Source organism: Gobio gobio (genome assembly GCF_949357685.1).
Source record: "Gobio gobio genome assembly, chromosome: 10".
NCBI lineage: Eukaryota > Metazoa > Chordata > Actinopteri > Cypriniformes > Gobionidae > Gobio > Gobio gobio.
Window position 1 is genome coordinate 54,549,129 of NC_137116.1, and position 19,442 is coordinate 54,568,570.

At 39.5% G+C, this 19,442-nt stretch overlaps 1 protein-coding gene across 27 annotated transcripts in view; it reads right to left on the reverse strand.

Annotated features, from left to right (window-relative positions):
- The window catches only part of mtmr3 (myotubularin related protein 3), a 93,324-nt gene that overhangs the window by 36,008 nt on the left and 37,874 nt on the right, over positions 1 to 19,442 (reverse strand). For 22 of the 27 annotated variants that reach the window (XR_013817400.1, XR_013817401.1, XR_013817403.1 and 19 more), the window contains 8 exons: positions 12,569 to 12,589; positions 12,020 to 12,102; positions 7,354 to 7,520; positions 7,162 to 7,258; positions 6,268 to 6,381; positions 4,357 to 4,559; positions 874 to 1,005; positions 680 to 791 (listed from right to left, as the gene is read on the reverse strand). Coding sequence is in view for 12 of the 27 variants with exons in the window: in XM_079828165.1 (XP_079684291.1) it covers positions 680 to 791; positions 874 to 1,005; positions 4,357 to 4,559; positions 6,268 to 6,381; positions 7,162 to 7,258; positions 7,354 to 7,520; positions 12,020 to 12,102; positions 12,569 to 12,589 (929 nt within the window). In the remaining 15 variants the exon portion in view is untranslated. The remainder of the gene's footprint in view (positions 1 to 679; positions 792 to 873; positions 1,006 to 4,356; positions 4,560 to 6,267; positions 6,382 to 7,161; positions 7,259 to 7,353; positions 7,521 to 12,019; positions 12,103 to 12,568; positions 12,590 to 19,442) is intronic. The other 5 variants (XR_013817399.1, XR_013817402.1, XM_079828155.1 and 2 more) reach the window with 1 other exon arrangement.

The window sequence follows — 19,442 nt, forward strand, 5'->3', positions numbered from 1 at the left end:
AATTAAAAGATAAATTAAATGAATGTCTTATGTCCTCATTTGATTACCAGAAAATACACAACACATAATTTGTGGGAAATCTTTTCATAGAAATGAAATTAAAAAGAAAAAATAATATGTTTTTTTTATGAATTAAATTAAGTAGCTAGTAGCCGACTATAGTAAATATTACAGTAATCAAACATCACAGACGATGGCAGACAGAGAGCAGGGCAGCTCTGGCATAATGTCAATAACACTTTTATAAATTACTTACAGGTTCTTTACAGTTATTGATGCAAACATCCCTAAAGTACCGAAAAAAGGTACCGATACCGATACTGGTTACCCAACCCTAGCGTCAGGCAACATTTCTAATTTTCATTTAAAGTTTTATGTTGAAGTTTTTCATCTTTTTCAGCTGTATTTCAGTATTTATAATTTAGATTTGTTTACTGTTGACTACATTAGATCATTCTGGCCGGAGTTACAGGGTTATGATGTCACTCAGATAATGATTATAGTAGGTCTGTCTTGAAAAGTTTATCACTATTTTGAATATCATCATGTTTTTCCTCCAGACACAGATGGAGAGGGTCATTTTTAGTAGGCCTTAGATTTGAGACAGATCATGTTGAATTAATTTGAACAGGCTGACAGTCCTGAAGCATTAAAGATTAATGTTCCCTGGGAGACTTACTTGGCTGGGTCGGGCATCTGAGTGCAGAGGAAGCGCAGAGACTGGAAACTCTTGCGGATGGAATGGATGTTGGCCATCCCCATGAACACCACCTCACAGTTGGGGTAGTACTCTAGAGGAGAGAGCAGCAGGCCATTGATGAGGGCGGGGCCTGTTTTATTGTGGATGTTAAAGGAGCATCTCTGAAAGAGTACCTGGGCATTCACAGCCTCCACCTTTGGCTCTGTTGGCGACAGCAGCGGCGTAAGACCTGGCGTCCAGGATCAGGAGCTTTCGGGGTTGGGTGGCCAGCGTCTCCACCTCTGAGCTGTTCGTCATGGAGGAGTCTATAGAAGGAGACAGATGTAAATAAACATGTGTCTAGAGATGTTAGCGATTAATCGGCGATCGATTACTTTAAAGGGTTAGTTCACCCAAAAATGAAAATTCTGTCATTAATTCCTCACCCTCATGTCGTTGGACACCCGTCAGACCTCCGTTCATCTTCAGACACAAATGAAGATATTGTAGTGTAAAGCTGATACTGAGAAAGGCTTCAGATAGGCCTCCATTTGCATTCAGTACATTTACACTCCCAAGATCCATGAAAGGCACTTAAAACGTCGTTACAAAGTCCATCTCACCACAGTGACTCTACAATAATTTTACGATGCGACGACAATAGTTTTTGTGCGCAAAAAAAAATCAAAATAACACCTTTATCCAACTTGTTCTTGTCTTCCGTGTGTGCCTCCACGACGCATGCGCGAGAATATGACGCAGATCCGGCGTTCGGACACATGACCCAGAAGCGATTTGTTTACAAGCAGAGGAAGACGCGTGTGTCTAAGCTGTTGAATTCTACATTGATCGTGCTTTAGGTCTCGCCGTAGTTCTCAAAATGGGGTTAAAGTGTGTATTTCATGGATTCCCGAACGCCGGATCTGCGTCATATTCTCGCGCATGCGTCGTGGAGGCACACACGGAAGTCGAGAACAAGTTGGATAAAGGTGTTATTTTGATTTTTTTTTGCGCACAAAAACTATTGTCGTCGCATCGTAAAATTATTGTAGAGTCACTGTGGTGAGATGGACTTTGTAACGACGTTTTAAGTGCCTTTTATGGGTCTTGTGAGTGTAAATGTACTGAATGCCAATGGAGGCCTATCTGAAGCCTTTCTCAGCCTCAGCTTTCAACTAAAATATCTTCATTTGTGTTCTGAAGATGAACGGAGGTCTGACGGGTGTCCAACGACATGAGGGTGAGTAATTAATGACAGAATTTTCATTTTTGGGTGAACTAACCCTTTAAATTAAATCAATAAAACGTATCGATCATTGATTAAGCAGGGTCATGCGCATGCGTGTAAGTTTGTAGTAATATTGTGCCTGTTCTGTGTATATCTGATTAATCTCATATGGGATGCATTTGGATAAGAATTAGAGCGGTAATGAAGCTTCAGCCTGCACAGCTCCAACAGCAACACAACAGATAAAGGCTAGTGTTGTCACGATACTGGAATTTCTAACTTTGTTACGATACCTAAAAAAGTATTGATATACGCTTCATATACTGTCAAATAGATATTTTTAATAGAATTAATTTTTTTGTCCGACTATTGAAAGTCTAGGCAATTAAAAATTTCTTCTGAAGAGATCACTTTAGCCTATATGATAAAGCTTTTTCTCAAATATAAAAATATTGCTAACTAATTGTGTTACAATAGCTACAGCACAAGGAAATTGAATTTAAAAAGACAAGTAAACTGTAATAAAATAAACAAAATCACAAACAATAGCACAAATACATATAATAGAATATAATAGAATAAAGATACAAATGAAATAGACTGCTTTATTTGTTCAGGTAGGTCTAACAGTATTCAGGTAAGAAACTGAATTTTAAAAAAAAAAGTAATCAAATTTAAATATAAATTTAAATTGGATAATCTTCATTGTAAAAAATTAAATGCAGATTAATCCATAAAAGTTACACAAGTTAATCAGTCAAGAGCAGTCAGTGATCGTTTGCCTTTTTGTAGTTTGAATAATAAATAACTGCTGTCCCTTTAAGACCCGCCGCACGCATGGATCCCAAACACTGTTCCTGTGAGCTGCTTACGACTGTGTTTACGTTACAACTCACCAAGATGGGCATTGAGACATTTTATGAGTGTATTTGACCATTAATAAGCTGGAAAAGGAGCTAATTTTTGCACTTGTATGTCAGAGGCGTCTTTATTTCGGTATGTGTGTGCGCTTCAGATGCGAGCGCGAAATCTGCGGGAATTAATAGAATTAACCGCGCGAGATTCAGACCAGTCACACCAACACTAACAGGCTGTCATGAGGAAAAATCCAGCAGAACACGCGTTCGCCGTGTTCAGAGGGTTAACCGGACTGAAGGAGAGGATTTGATTATTAAATAAGTAATTTCACATGGACTCATTTTACAATCCGACTAGCCCTTTATTTAGACTAAAGCTCTTCTCATTCGTCTGGTGAGTAGGGCTGCACGATTTGGGGAAAATTTCGAATTGCGATTATTCTGGTTAAAATTGCGATTGCGATTTAAAATGCGATTTTTCTTTTATTTTACGTTTTTACAAATGAAAAGTATGAATATAACATTTTGTGTTTATATATTAATATGACTAATAATAATAATTAATATAGCTAAATAAAATATATTTAACAAAATAAGAAATATTACTATTACAAAACATTAATATTACTGTTACAATAACAAAAAGAGCATTTAAGAATAAATATAACAATATAATAATAATTATTATTATTATATTTTACATAAAACTTTTTACAAAAAAACTGCTGGGTTACCTGTTAATATGCAGACAGCCTATGACTAAAAATCATTAGAAAGGTCTAAGGATTTATTGTAAAAAATGATATTATAAAAATCTGTGCTTTTTATCTGTGATATCAATTTCTTAAAGTCTATAATATGAAATATGAGCCTCTTTTGCATCCACTGTGGGGATAAAATCTCCTGTACATTGAAGAAAAACATATGGATTGTCATATACATTTATTTAGAGAGAAGTATTATTTGTTCCCAAAAAGTTGAATTCATACTGGAAGCCAGAGGGCGCCCTCGAGCAGAAACTCCACATTTCCCTCAGAGGAGTAATAGCTGTCAGGAAATCCCTAATGTGTGTGAAGCTAGCGCTGTGTAAGTTAGCAGAGCTGAATAAAATGTGAAGAGAAGCCACATCAGCTCACAAACACTGGACTGACGATATGAAGTGAGTTAAAACGGGTTATTAAACGTATTTTGTTGGACAGGTTTATGAACGCTTTACATGTGTTGCTTTTTCAAACGCACATTATAATCGACTCAAACTCGCAGTGCTTTCAGACGGAGCAGCGTTTACTCCTGATCACTGACACGCTGGGCATTTATTTATTTGAATGATGAAGACATTCATTGATCGTTCATTTAAACGACGACTGATCATGGGAATGTGTGTAAATTGACATCCCTAATCATTTCACACAATAATCCCTGTAGAGATCAGGGCATTTCAGATGTTATTTCATCGGGAATTCCTCTGGAATACTTCATTCTAATTGGTCAAGAGCAGCATATTTTATCGGCCAATCAAATTTGAGAGCCAAACCCATCTTTATAATCTGAATTAGTCTATGGCTTCTATAAGAGCAGTATTCAGTACTGACCGAAGTCCACATCTGAGAGGTCAGCTCCATTAGTGTACTCGCGGGAGAAGGACCCGTTAGAGACACCTTTACAGGAGCTGCTGTCCACAGCACAGGCTCTGGCGATGGACTGGACCAGGTGCTCATCATCTGCGTTCCTCCAGCCCCACCAGCTGACCTCAGGCTGACCACAGCGCGCAATCACTGCCCCTGTGCTCTGGTGCCTGCCAACCAGAGGTTAGAGACCGGGGAAAGAAATCTAATCTTTAATTGACATAAAGCTCAAATAAAATACTAATATAAACATAAAGAAACTATAAATATTGCAATAAATTCTGCAATAAAATAAGTATTTAAGTACCAAAATTATGAAAACTATTTTAAAGATATTTAAAATAAAAAATAAAATGTCAAAGCACATAACAAAATTACTAAAACTTAAATGATCAAATTTATTTATAATAAAAAAGGTATTTGGTTATATACACATGTATATGCTGATGTATGTTGGGTATTTGTTTGCCCCTCCATTGTGTTATAATTATTATCCATTATTATTATTATTATTATTATTAGGTTTGATTTTGTTTTGTTTATGGTTTGTGTGAAACACACTGGGTGTTTTCGATTGGTGTGGACATTTATTAAAATATCAATACATAAAAAAAAGCCAATTCAACATTTTTATAAATAATATAATAGCATATAAATTATATAAAATATATAAATAATATAATATTATATAAAACAACTTTGATTCTAGGATCCTATAAACTTCACACAGTACTTAATGCAGTTAAACAACAGAAAAGCATTAGCTACTAACTACTAGAGCTGGGTATTGACACAAATTTCACAATTTGATTCAATTTCGATTCACAAGCTTTCGATTCGATTTTCGATTATTTTCGATTCGATTCAATATGGATTATTTTGGATATGTATCAGGTATAATACATGGAAAATTTTCTCAAGGAAAACTAATTTCTGAACTTATGTTGTAAACTATGGGAGTCAGTTGATACTACATTAGCCTAATAATATCGAAGGTAAAAATTAACTGATTTGTATACAAACACTTAATTGACACTAAATTATGTTTTTTATATAATAATAAAGTTATAATATTAACTTTACAATTACATAATCATAATTCTACTCAAATGAGTTTTTTAAAATATAAACATTTAAAGGGTGGCTATCATAAAAAACTTGCCAGATTTATTAAATATTGAAGAACATTGACAATGAATAACCTCTGTAATGTGGTGCTTATAATTAGCAAAATGCTCGTCTCTAGAGTTAATTTTTCTAGCTGACTAACGAGTTTATGGACAGTGGAAATGGTTTTTCTGAGGTAACTGTGACGTTACATGACATTGTTTACTTGTAAGCTGTTTTACTTACATCTTTCTGCGGTTGAAACACTGATTGAGCGATTCTATGTGACATGATACAGATTTCGGTAAGTTGTACTGTATCTTTTAACACATTTTCAGAAGCTCATTCGTGTTTATTTCGCGCTGTTACTGGTATTAAGGACGGAAGAGAAGATCCGTTCATGTTTGCTCCGCTGCTGCTGCTTCTCTTGAGCTGAGCAGAGCAGAGCGATATCACGCCACAGTGCCAAAACGGTATTTATGTTTTTGAATTTCGTAAAAAAAATAGACTAATTAATTATTGGAATTTAAGAATCGATATTGTTTTTAATAAGTGAGAATCGATTAAAATCGAGAAATCAATATTTTTTTACCCAGCCCTACTAACTACTAATAAAAAATGCTAACTATGTATCTGAAAACATCAGTGTACACTAAAGACCACCAATAAAGCCCAAAATATGTCGGAGTGCACTTATGATGCCTGAGAAAAATCATCTCGCTGGGTTTTCTTTATTGTCCTTATGGTTATGAACAGATGTGTGTGACTGACCTGTACACCACGGCCGGGATCCTCTTCCAGGAGCGGAAGGCTGCCACGTTCTCCAGCTCCTTATCCGTAATCCAGGCTGGCACCAGCAGCAGCTGAGGATAGCTGGAACACAGCCTGGCAGTGCCAGAGGGCAAGCAGAGGGCACAGTGCTCAGAGCAGGGCACTGACTGATGCCTGTCTACGGTCCTCTAGTCTGAGCCTCTGAGTAGTGTTAGACCCATATATCGGGCCGATATAAGGCTGCTGCGTTCGCCGATATTTTTTCCCCTGCATTATTTACAGACAGGCGTCCACAGGGCAGCTCTCACCGTCTTCAAACTCTCTCGCTCTCCCTCGCGCATATTAATCAAAATCAATTGAGAATTGACACAATGGTAAAAGGTGGAAAGACTGAAGTTTCACGTGGAGCATTGGGAGATTTTTTCTTGAATTACCGCTGGTGTTGCTCTACAAGAGATTAAGTTCAGTGCACCTACACTCTAAAAAATGCTGGGTCAAAACAACCCAATTGCTGGGTTAGTCCATATTCAACCCAACTTGGGTTATTTTTAACGCAGCATTTTTTAGAGTGTAATCATTGAATGACTAGGTTGTAAATAGTTTTAAAATGAAGTATAGTACAGTCAGTGTGCACTTTATGCTGCTGCTTGCTTGTTGATACTGTGTGCAATAGTGTAATTATTTTATTTATGCTTTAATATTTATTTTCAGAATTTATTTTCACCACTGAACTCTTTTTATTTTTTCTTGTTCTACCTCACCTATTTGTTACATATAGTTTTTTTTTAAGTTCAATAAATGCTGCTGATGGAAAAAAAATCCGGCACTAAAAAATCCATATCGGTCGATCCCTAGCTCTGAGCGTCCAGGACTGGACCGGAGAGAAACGCTCACCTGTACTTGTTGTTGATCTCAGATACTCTCCAGGCGTTCTGAGTGTCGAAGCCCATCCGCTCCACCTCGTTATGGAAACGTGACGTCACATGATCACCTGAAAGACAGAGGTGAGAGGAATCCTGAAGGTCTATAAATATTGAAGAGTATTTTGCCTGTGGACTCGCTGGTGTTAGTGTGATCTCCCAGTACCTGGCCTACACAGATCTCCGTGCTGCTCCTTCTCTCCGCTGTACAGCTCCACACACCACGCGTGAAAGGCGAAGGAGAACAGCTCCTCGATGCGGGACGGAGGACGCACAGCTGCACTCAGCCTCTTCAGCCACTCCTGACACTGCTCAAAGGTGGAGAACTGACACCTGTCAAACACACGAGAGATCGACCGCATCAGAGAGATGGAGGAGAGATGGAGAAGAGAGATGGAGGAGGCAGAGAGAAGGAGAGATGGAGGAGAGAGAAGGAGAGATGGAGGAGAGAGATGGAGAGATGGAGGAGGCAGAGAGAAGGAGGAGAGAGAAGCAGAGAGATGGAGGAGAGAGAAGCAGAGAGATGGAGGAGAGAGAAGGAGAGATGGAGGAGAGAGATGGAGAGATGGAGGAGGCAGAGAGAAGGAGGAGAGAGAAGCAGAGAGATGGAGGAGAGAGAAGCAGAGAGATGGAGGAGAGAGAAGGAGAGATGGAGGAGAGAGAAGGAGAGATGGAGGAGGCAGAGAGAAGGAGAGATGGAGGAGAGAGATGGAGAGATGGAGGAGAGAGAAGGAGAGATGGAGGAGGCAGAGAGAAGGAGAGATGGAGGAGGCAGAGAGAAGGAGAGATGGAGGAGAGAGAAGCAGAGAGATGGAGGAGAGAGAAGGAGAGATGGAGGAGGCAGAGAGAAGGAGAGATGGAGGAGAGAGAAGGAGAGATGGAGGAGAGAGATGGAGAGATGGAGGAGGCAGAGAGAAGGAGGAGAGAGAAGCAGAGAGATGGAGGAGAGAGAAGCAGAGAGATGGAGGAGAGAGAAGGAGAGATGGAGGAGAAAGAAGCAGAGAGATGGAGGAGAGAGAAGGAGAGATGGAGGAGGCAGAGAGAAGGAGGAGAGAGAAACAGAGAGATGGAGGAGAGAGAAGGAGAGATGGAGGAGAAAGAAGCAGAGAGATGGAGGAGAGAGAAGGAGAGATGGAGGAGGCAGAGAGAAGGAGAGATGGAGGAGAGAGAAGGAGAGATGGAGGAGGCAGAGAGATGGAGGAGAGAGAAGCAGAGAGATGGAGGAGAGAGAAGGAGAGATGGAGGAGAAAGAAGCAGAGAGATGGAGGAGAGAGATGGAGAGATGGAGGAGGCAGAGAGATGGAGGAGAGAGAAGCAGAGAGATGGAGGAGAGAGAAGGAGAGATGGAGGAGAAAGAAGCAGAGAGATGGAGGAGAGAGAAGGAGAGATGGAGGAGGCAGAGAGAAGGAGAGATGGAGGAGAGAGAAGGAGAGATGGAGGAGGCAGAGAGAAGGAGGAGAGAGAAGCAGAGAGATGGAGGAGAGAGAAGCAGAGAGATGGAGGAGAGAGAAGGAGAGATGGAGGAGGCAGAGAGATGGAGGAGAGAGAAGGAGAGATGGAGGAGGCAGAGAGAAGGAGGAGAGAGAAGCAGAGAGATGGAGGAGAGAGAAGCAGAGAGAAGGAGGAGAGAGAAGGAGAGATGGAGGAGGCAGAGAGAAGGAGGAGAGAGAAGCAGAGAGATGGAGGAGAGAGAAGCAGAGAGAAGGAGGAGAGAGAAGGAGAGATGGAGAGATGGAGGAGGCAGAGAGAAGGAGGAGAGAGAAGCAGAGAGATGGAGGAGAGAGAAGCAGAGAGATGGAGGAGAGAGAAGCAGAGAGAAGGAGGAGAGAGAAGGAGAGATGGAGAGATGGAGGAGGCAGAGAGAAGGAGGAGAGAGAAGCAGAGAGATGGAGGAGAGAGAAGCAGAGAGATGGAGGAGAGAGAAGCAGAGAGAAGGAGGAGAGAGAAGGAGAGATGGAGAGATGGAGGAGGCAGAGAGAAGGAGGAGAGAGAAGCAGAGAGATGGAGGAGAGAGAAGCAGAGAGAAGGAGGAGAGAGAAGGAGAGATGGAGGAGGCAGAGAGATGGAGGAGAGAGAAGGAGAGATGGAGGAGGCAGAGAGAAGGAGGAGAGAGAAGCAGAGAGAAGGAGGAGAGAGAAGGAGAGATGGAGGAGGCAGAGAGATGGAGGAGAGAGAAGGAGAGATGGAGGAGGCAGAGAGAAGGAGGAGAGAGAAGGAGAGATGGAGGAGGCAGAGAGATGGAGGAGAGAGAAGGAGAGATGGAGGAGGCAGAGAGATGGGCTGGGCTGACCTCTGCACAAACTGGATGTAACAGTTCTGCTTAAAAATAATAACACTAACAATGATAAGCATTCATAGACTAAGATCAATAGATCACGATTCTTCCACGATTCTGTAACAAAACTAAACAAAATAACATGTCATTTACTAGAGGTTCTGTCAAAATGTTAATTATTTGAAGTGGGTTTGAGTGAGTGATTCAGTAGGTGTGTTTACATGGAGCACTGTAATCGGTTTAAAAGTCCAATCTGAATGAAAATGCTCCATATAAACACCTCAATCGGAATAAAAATGGCCAAACCGAATGAAATTGTAATCGGTTTGAGAGGGGTGGGATAAATCTTTACATGAACCGATCAAACGAAAAATTCCACCATGTAAACGCCCTGATCCGAGAACTGTGAGTGCACGTCTTTCTGTGACGTGAAATACAGCGCAACTGAAGAGTGTGTGCCGCGCTCACACCAGGCTAATGTTGACAAGAGAGGAAAGTTAAGTTAGGTATTAAACGTTTTATTTCGTAACATGTTATGAACATGATGTTTGAATAATGACACAGACATAGCCTGGCTACAGCATCTCATCTGGACAGCGTTTGTCCTAGGCTTCAACTGCGCCTGACAGAATAATTTATCTTTCTGAGGTGATTCTTACACTTTACAACAAATAATAAATAGCTTTTATAAAACTGTATAAGTCCTGGTCGCCGTTGAGAGTTGCCATGGCAACGGGGAACATTCAAGCTGCTGGAGAGGACGTGTGGACATTTCTCTGTTTCTCGTAAGTTAGATATTAAAATAAAGTTCAACAACTGCTTCAAATTGGTTAAGTAACATTACCCACAGTCTATTTTAATTACTTTTGTTCATATTTATACCTCTGTGATTATGGTATCTTTCCTTATAATCATCTGAAATATCTGTGCGTTTAGTATAGTCTTGCTGAGCACGTCTTGAATGCTTTCATTCTTGTTTCACCGTATATCCTATGTTTTTATTAATAATTTGGGTGCATTTTATAGTTAATTTGTGTTTTTCAAAATAAATGAATTGAATTAAATTTGATTCCGCATTCATCATTCACAGCTGTTGAAATAGCCATTGTATAGGACATAAGGTTAAACTACTGCATGTCCGCCCACAGAAAAAAAAATATATATAAAAACTACCTACACAGAATTATTGATCCACGATACTAACGTTACAAATCTGATGCGGCAGACAAACTGTGTGCATGTCACAATGATCCCGATCTAAAGTCAGCACATGTGAACACCAGATGGGTTTAGATAACGCCTCATGTAAACAGTCCAGCGAATCTTCCAATCGGAATGACAAAAAAGTGCGCATGTAAACGTGGCTAATGACTCGCTCATAAAGACTTCACTTATTACTGGATGAATCAGTGTTTTTGAACGAATCTCTTGAGTGAACGATTCAATGACTCACTCATAAAGACTTCACTTATTACTGGATGAATCAGTGTTTTTGAACGAATCTCTTGAGTGAACGATTCAATGACTCGCTCATAAAGACTTCACTTATTACTGGATGAATCAGTGTTTTTGAACGAATCTCTTGAGTGAACGATTCAATGACTCACTCATAAAGACTTCACTTGCTTCATTACTGGATGAATCAGTGTTTTTGAACAAATCTCTTGAGTGAACGATTCAATGACTCACTCATAAAGACTTCACTTGCTTCATTACTGGATGAATCAGTGTTTCTGAGTGAATATCTTGAGTGAACGATTCAATGACTCACTCATAAAGACTTCACTTGTTTCATTACTGGATGAATCAGTGTTTTTGAAAGAATCTCTTGAGTGAATGATTCAATGACTCACTCAAAGACTTCACTTGTTTCATTAATGGATGAATCAGTGTTTCTGAGTGAATGTCTTGAGTGAAAGATTCAATGACTCACTCATAAAGACTTCACTTGTTTCATTACTGGATGAATCAGTGTTTCTGAGTGAATATCTTGAGTGAACGATTCAATGACTCACTCATAAAGACTTCACTTGTTTCATTACTGGATGAATCAGTGTTTTTGAACGAATCTCTTGAGTGAATGATTCAATGACTCACTCATAAAGACTTCACTTGTTTCATTACTGGATGAATCAGTGTTTCTGAGTGAATATCTTGAGTGAATGATTCAATGACTCACTCATAAAGACTTCACTTGTTTCATTACTGGATGAATCAGTGTTTTTGAACGAATCTCTTGAGTGAATGATTCAATGACTCACTCATAAAGACTTCACTTGTTTCATTACTGGATGAATCAGTGTTTTTGAACGAATCTCTTGAGTGAACGATTCAATGACTCACTCATAAAGACTTCACTTGTTTCATTACTGGATGAATCAGTGTTTTTAAACGAATCTCTTGAGTGAACGATTCAATGACTCACTCATAAAGACTTCACTTGTTTCATTACTGGATGAATCAGTGTTGCATCTTGCCAGATGTTTTAATGGTACAAAGAGCTCTAATATGTGAAAAGATCAAGGTCATGTGACCCGTGCAGCTCTGATAGACTCACCTGACGACCTTACAGTCTTTGCAGGTAATGTGCAGTTGGAACATGTCCCGACATTCGACGCTTTCTATCAGCTGCAGAGGAACCTGAGAGAGAGAGAAAACACATTCAGACGGTGTGTTTCCACTACTAGAGTCTCAGCACACCAACATTAACCCTAACCCTGCTGAGTCAATCACACGGACACTTTAGACATGGGCTTAGTTTACAAACACGGTTAGTGATTAGCGTCTGCAGCTGATTTCAGACAAACTCATTCTTTGTTCTGCAGCTCAAGTGTTGAAGGGCATGCGATCAGCTGTGTGTGTGTGTGTGTGTGTGTGTGTGTGTGTGTGTGTGTGTGTGTGTGTGTGTGTGTGTGTGTGTGTGTGTGTGTGTGTGTGTGTGTGTGTGTGTGTGTGTGTGTGTGGCCAGCACTGCAACTGTGCGTCTGAAACACAGCTCTGGAACCTGTGCGTGATCACACACTGATCGCATGCAAGTCACATCTAACCACGGCTCTCTAAACTGCAGCTCTCATGCATACAGACAGACCGTCCTGTGGCTACTTACTGACACCTCACAGCAACACTTCTGTTCACAGAGAGAGAGAGAGAGAGAGAGAGAGAGAGAGAGAGGGAGGGAGGACACAATCAGGAGTTGGACGAGTACACTGCGAGTCTTGGCCCATCGGTGATACACACATTCCTGGGCTGTGGTTTAATTCCACCATACTACGCCAAAACACGCCTGGGGTCCGAGAACACTAAACACACATGAGATATTAACTGATCCGTACGGCTAGTTAGTGAAGTTAAAGGATTAGTTCACTTTTAAATAAACTTTTGCTGATAATTTACTCACCCCCGTGTCATCCAAGATGTCCATGTCTTTCTTTCTGCAGTCGAAAAGAAATTAATTTTTTTGAGGAAACATTCCATGGTTTTTCTCCATATAATGGACCATAACTTCCACTAAGTGAGGTCAAAATACGAGCGTGGTCATAGATGTATACGTAGATGCCTCATTAGCGCCTGCACGGATCAGTAGAATGAGGCATCTACTATCAATATATCTATGACCGCGCTTGTACTCACTTGGCGGAAGTTATGGCTGAGCTCAGAGATGATCACGTTCGTCTGATAAGAGGTAAAATAATAGCATAAATACTGCTGGGTTTCTCGCAGAAGCTGATGTTTGTCTAGATAAGACCCTTATTCATCATCTGGTGTAGTTTAAAGCTCTTTAAAGCTGCACTGAAACTGTCATTTGGACCTTGACCCGTTTGGAGCCTATTGAAGTCCATTATATGGAGAACAATCCTGGAATGTTTTCCTCAAAAACCTTCATTTCTTTTCGAGACATGGACATCTTGTATGACATAGGGGTGAGGAAACTATCAGCAAAAGTTTATCTAAAAGTGAACTAATCCTTTAACGACGGTCTCTCTGAACTAAACCCCTTTAGAGCACCAGCACTACAGCAGGCCTGTCCTCAGCTATGGCCCAAATGGGGATCTGGGATATATCGGCTGCGTCCAAGAGCTGGAAAACCCTTCTTCTGCACTAGAGGATGGATACCCTAGGCTTTCCTGTAGCTCAAACAGTAGAGCATGGCGCTAGCAACGCCAAGGTCATGGGTTCGATTCCCAGGGAAAGCAAGAACTGACAAAATGTAAAATGTGTGCCTTAAATGCAATGTAAGTCACTTTGGATAAAAGTGTCTGCCAAATGCATAAATGTAAATACCCGATGGGAGCCGGGCCCGGTTCGGACAGATGTTTAGAAATAATGTTCAGGTTCGGGTCGGGCTCAGTCACGTCAGCGCGATGGGGCATTGAACATTTTACATTTAAAACAGCTTATTATGTAGGTAGCCAATGGGCCTTTTTAACTTGATGTTTTTGTGATTAAAATAAATGTAAAATATTACCCTAACATCCGTCTTCCTGTGCGAAGAAATTTGTTTATGTAGCTGTGACAACGCGCAACCCGCGCGCAACACGTGCATATTGCATATTATTAGGCTACATGTGCAACTTCAGTGCCGCTGGCAGGACCATCAAGCAGAGGACAGCCTTGAAGACATCCACAGCTGATCCAATCCTTTTTCTGCATAATAACCTGGATTAGCCTAAACTTTGATGGATGGATTATGTAAATAGATCCCATGTTGAATTTAGTAGCCAGTTTTCGAGAAAAATGGTAAGAGTGATTTTCTTTTCAATAAGCTGCATTTGTGTTACGTTAATGTTTTGTTCTGTTAGCTCATTAAACCATTACGTCTGTCCGACCCTTCCTGAACAAACCTTAGAAAACCTTTAGAAGACATTAAGGGTTTTTTTTAATGTTTATGAAAGTAGTCTCAATCTTATCAAGGCTGCGTTTATTTGATCACAAATACAGTAAAACAGTAATACTGTGAATTATTACAACTTAACCCTCTCGAGTCGGCGGTCGCGCCGGTCGGCTCGCTTTTTTTCTTATCAGTCGTTTTTTATCATTCAGGCAAGTGTTATACATCATAATCTGTTAAGTTTCTATTTTTTTTGTGTAAAGTCACAATAAAAACAAATTGTTGTGCTTTTTGCAAAATAAAGAAATCAAACATGATGCGCGATCTGCAGCCTCTGTCAAAGACGTTCATTCAGATAGTCTTCAGAAAATGACCTCTAGCTTAGTGAATACTTGTCACACAAACATGAGACATGTGTCTAAAGAAACGCTGAAATGTCAGGTTTTAAACAATGTAAACCAAATCAAAAACAAATATTCTGTGTTTATGTTATCTGGTTGAAAGCAGAGAGATGTTAGTCGTTCCGGAGCGGCTCATTATACACTAATGCGACCACGCCCACGAAGCGACCGTTCTATTGAGATTCAAATACTGAGGCGACGCCCACACACATCATCATCTCAAACTAACACATCAAGTACTGTATTCCTACTTCAACTACATCATTTTGAGATGCGTTTAATAATCCTGGAATAATTCTCCATGAAAAGCTGTTCCATTTCTGAAAGCAACGATCCCCTGCTGTGTGTAAGTAGCTAAGTTTACTCTGTAAGCATCTGTGAACATTAAACGCAAAAACCTGCACGAGGATGCACTGAAGCTTGCTTTGTTTAAATTAGATCAAAATTACTGTCAGATGTAAGTAATTACCTTGACAAACTATACATCATTTAAAAGATCTAAGACTCAAGCTTCCATTTTTTCCCCCGGAGAACCCTGAACTTTCTTCAGTTAAACAAAGACAAAACTGAAATCACTACATTAGGAAACAAAGATGAAATTCTCAAGGTGAACGCATATCTTGAGGCTAAAGGTCTAAAATCAAAAAATCAAGTCAGGAATCTGGGTGTGATTTTGGAGTCAGACCTGAGTTTCAGTCGTCATGTCAAAGCAATCACTAAATCAGCTTACTATCATCTGAAAAATATTGCAAGAATTAGATGCTTTGTTTCCAGGCAAGACTTAGAGAAACTCGTTCATGCTTTTATCACCAGTAGGGTGGACTATTGTAATGGTCTCCTCACCGGCCTTCCCAAAAAGACCATTAGACAGCTGCAGCTCATACAGAATGCGGAGCAGAACCAGAACATATGACCATATCACACCAGTCCTCAGGTCTTTACACTGGCTTCCAGTTACATTTAGGATCGATTTTAAAGTGCTATTACTTGTATATAAATCACTCAATGACCTAGGACCTCAATACATTGCAGATATGCTGATTAAATACAAACCCAACAGATCACTCAGATCATCAGGATCAAGTCACTTAGAAATACCAAGGGTTCACTCAAAGCAAGGAGAGTCTGCTTTTAGCTATTATGCCAGCCGTAGCTGAACCAGCTTCCTGAACAGATCAGATGTGCTCCAACAGTAGCCACTTTCAAATCCAGACTCAAAACACATCTGTGCACATCTGTCCAGACTCAAAACACATCTGTGCAGACTCAAAACACATCTGTGCACATCTGTCCAGACTCAAAACACATCTGTGCACACTCAAAACACATCTGTTCCCAGCTGTCCAGACTCAAAACACATCTGTTCCCATCTGTCCAGACTCAAAACACATCTGTTCCCATCTGTCCAGACTCAAAACACATCTGTTCCCATCTGTCCAGACTCAAAACACATCTGTTCCCATCTGTCCAGACTCAAAACACATCTGTGCACATCTGTCCAGACTCAAAACACATCTGTTCCCATCTGTCCAGACTCAAAACACATCTGTTCCCATCTGTCCAGACTCAAAACACATCTGTTCCCATCTGTCCAGACTCAAAACACATCTGTGCACATCTGTCCAGACTCAAAACACATCTGTGCACATCTGTCCAGACTCAAAACACATCTGTGCACATCTGTCCAGACTCAAAACACATCTGTGCACATCTGTCCAGACTCAAAACACATCTGTGCACATCTGTCCAGACTCAAAACATCTGTTCACATCTGTCCAGACTCAAAAGACTCAAAACAAATCTGTGCAGACTCAAAACACATCTGTGCACATCTGTCCAGACTCAAAACATCTGTTCACATCTGTCCAGACTCAAAAGACTCAAAACAAATCTGTGCAGACTCAAAACACATCTGTGCACATCTGTCCAGACTCAAAACATGTGTTCACATCTGTCCAGACTCAAAAGACTCAAAACAAATCTGTGCAGACTCAAAACACATCTGTGCACATCTGTCCAGACTCAAAACACATCTGTGCACATCTGTCCAGACTCAAAACACATCTGTGCACATCTGTCCAGACTCAAAACACATCTGTGCACATCTGTCCAGACTCAAAACACATCTGTTTAGCTGTGCATTTACTGAATGAGCTGTGCCACTGTACGTCCGACTGATTGCACCTTATCTTATGCATTTACTCAATGAGCTCTGTGCTTTGTCCGAACTGCTTGCACTTTAATTATGTTTCAATTTAACCCTGTTTTATTTTTAGTTTTTAATTATACTTTTATTTTTTTTTATTTTTTTAAGGCTGTCTGGGTGGAAGAGGTTGAGAGATGGGGGAGCGATAAATCGAAATCCCTCCGGTGCGAGGAAGACCCGGTTGGATCTGCTCTGACGGATAGATCTGTATAGCCTTGGTGGTGAGAGGAAGGACCGGCGTGTTGACTCAGATTGTTCGAATATTACAATTAAATAATACTTAAATCGATATGTCATCCTCAATAAACCCGTCTCCAGCGTGTTGCCTCCGATCATTCGAATATTGCACTTTAATAATTATTTAATCAACATCATCCTCAATAAACCCGTCTCCAGCATGTTGCCCACGGTCCCTCGAATATTCTGATCTATTATGACCTCCGAGCTGTAAAACTGCCAGAATAATAATAATAATAATACGCTGTTTGTTAATTGGCCAGAGGAGAACTGCCCCCCCGACTGAGCCTGGTTTCTCCCAAGGTTTATTTTCCTCCATTCTGCTCCTGATGGGGTTTGGGTTTCCTTGCCACTGTTGCCTCTGGCTTGGCTTGCTCAGTTGGAGACACTACATTTTTCAACTAAATATCCAAATAAATCTAATTAATAAACTAAATTAACCATTTAAACTAAATTACTGATCTAATTATTGATCTAAAGCCCACACTGTCACTGTATGATAATTGAAATGAACTGATGACATCAGTGTTTTCTCCAGAATGGCTATACAGCTGAATAAAATTATGCTGCATTATTTTCCTGTTTAACACTGTGAAGCTGCTTTGAAATAATCTACATTGTTAAAAGCGCTATATATAAATAAAGTTGACTTGACTTGACTTTAGATCTGCTCTATCGGTCAAACAAAGTAGAGATAGCCCTGGTGTTCCTGTCCAGGAAGATTTGTCTGTAAGGGTACTGTCTAAACGCAGTTACCTGACAAATATTTTTAAAGTAAACCTGACTCTCCATTTTCTTCCACCCCAGATAGGGGATTTCATCTTTATTTTTATTTCTTTTAATTCCTATTATAACTGTTATACTATATATTTTTTTATTTTATTCACTTATGACTATTTTAACTTCATTTCTGTGTAAAGCACTTTGAATTGCCACTGTGTATGAAATGTGCTATACAAATAAACTTGCCTTGCCTTGCCCTGAACAGTTTCTCTACGGATCAAGTCCAGACCGAACTGCCTGAGCTCAAATGTTGTGGGCGGGGCTAAGTTCGGCTGGCATCACGGCTACAAGTCTTCAGTGTCACATGACCCTTCACTAATCATTCTCATATGAGGATCTGATGATCAACACACAATCTGAAATAAATAAAATAAAATAAAAATTTAGATTCTTTGATGAATAGAAAGTTCAAAAGAACAGCATTTATTATAAATATAACTTTTTTGTAATATTTATTAACGTTAAAAATGTCTTTTTATCAATTTCATGTCAATTTAATTATTATTTATTATTACTTTTTAGTTTTTACCTTTTTTTTTTTACTTTTTAAACTAAACTTTTAAATGGTAGTCGATCACGATTTGAAAAAATATAAATAAAATGAAGCAGCTAAAACTGTTGCCAACATTGATAATAATCATCAGATCCTCATATGAGCATGATTAGTGAAGGGTCATGTGACACTGGAGACCGGAGTAATGATGATAAATTCAGCTTTGATCACAGGAATACATTACACTTTACTATATATTACATATTCAAATATATTTCAACAGAACCCAGTCATTTTAAATTGTAATAATATTACTAATTACTACTGATTTTTGATCAAATAATATAGATTCGGACACAGACATTGTTTTATAATCATTTTTCTTTAAAAAGAAAAAAGGAAGAATTATTTATCAAAATATTTTTCTTTCATTAAATTACAAAAGCAAATCAATAAATAAATATTACTATTGCAATATTATTGTACTGTAAAATAAAAATGGAGTAATTAATAATAATTGTATTTTACAGAACAACAGTAACATTACAATACTAATATTTACGGGTTTTATTTTGACGGAGAACCACAGGGAGAAAGTTGCTCTCTTTTGACAACAGGTTTATAAATGACCCTCTTTACACATTTGTGAAGATGGTTGAGCATATATTGTTTTCAAAAGTCTGATATAAGAGAGATGAGTTTACTGATCCCAGTCCCTGAAAACACCCCATCACGAGCGGCTCATGCTATATATACATCATTAGCAGTTTGTTTTCTCCAATTAATGAATTCACATTGGCCATAAATAGCTTGGAAAATGTGGAAATATGTATCAATATGGAAAAATTGCATATAAATACAAAAAAATCATCCGATTACTTTCAGACTTGGAAACCTTTGCTCTAAACAATATTCCTGTTATTACACACAACCCATAAGACATGCCATGTCTCAATCTCCTTCCTCTGTGCGACAGCTCAGTGTCCACACACACTCTTCTCACGCACAACACACTCGCTCTTTCACAGGCAC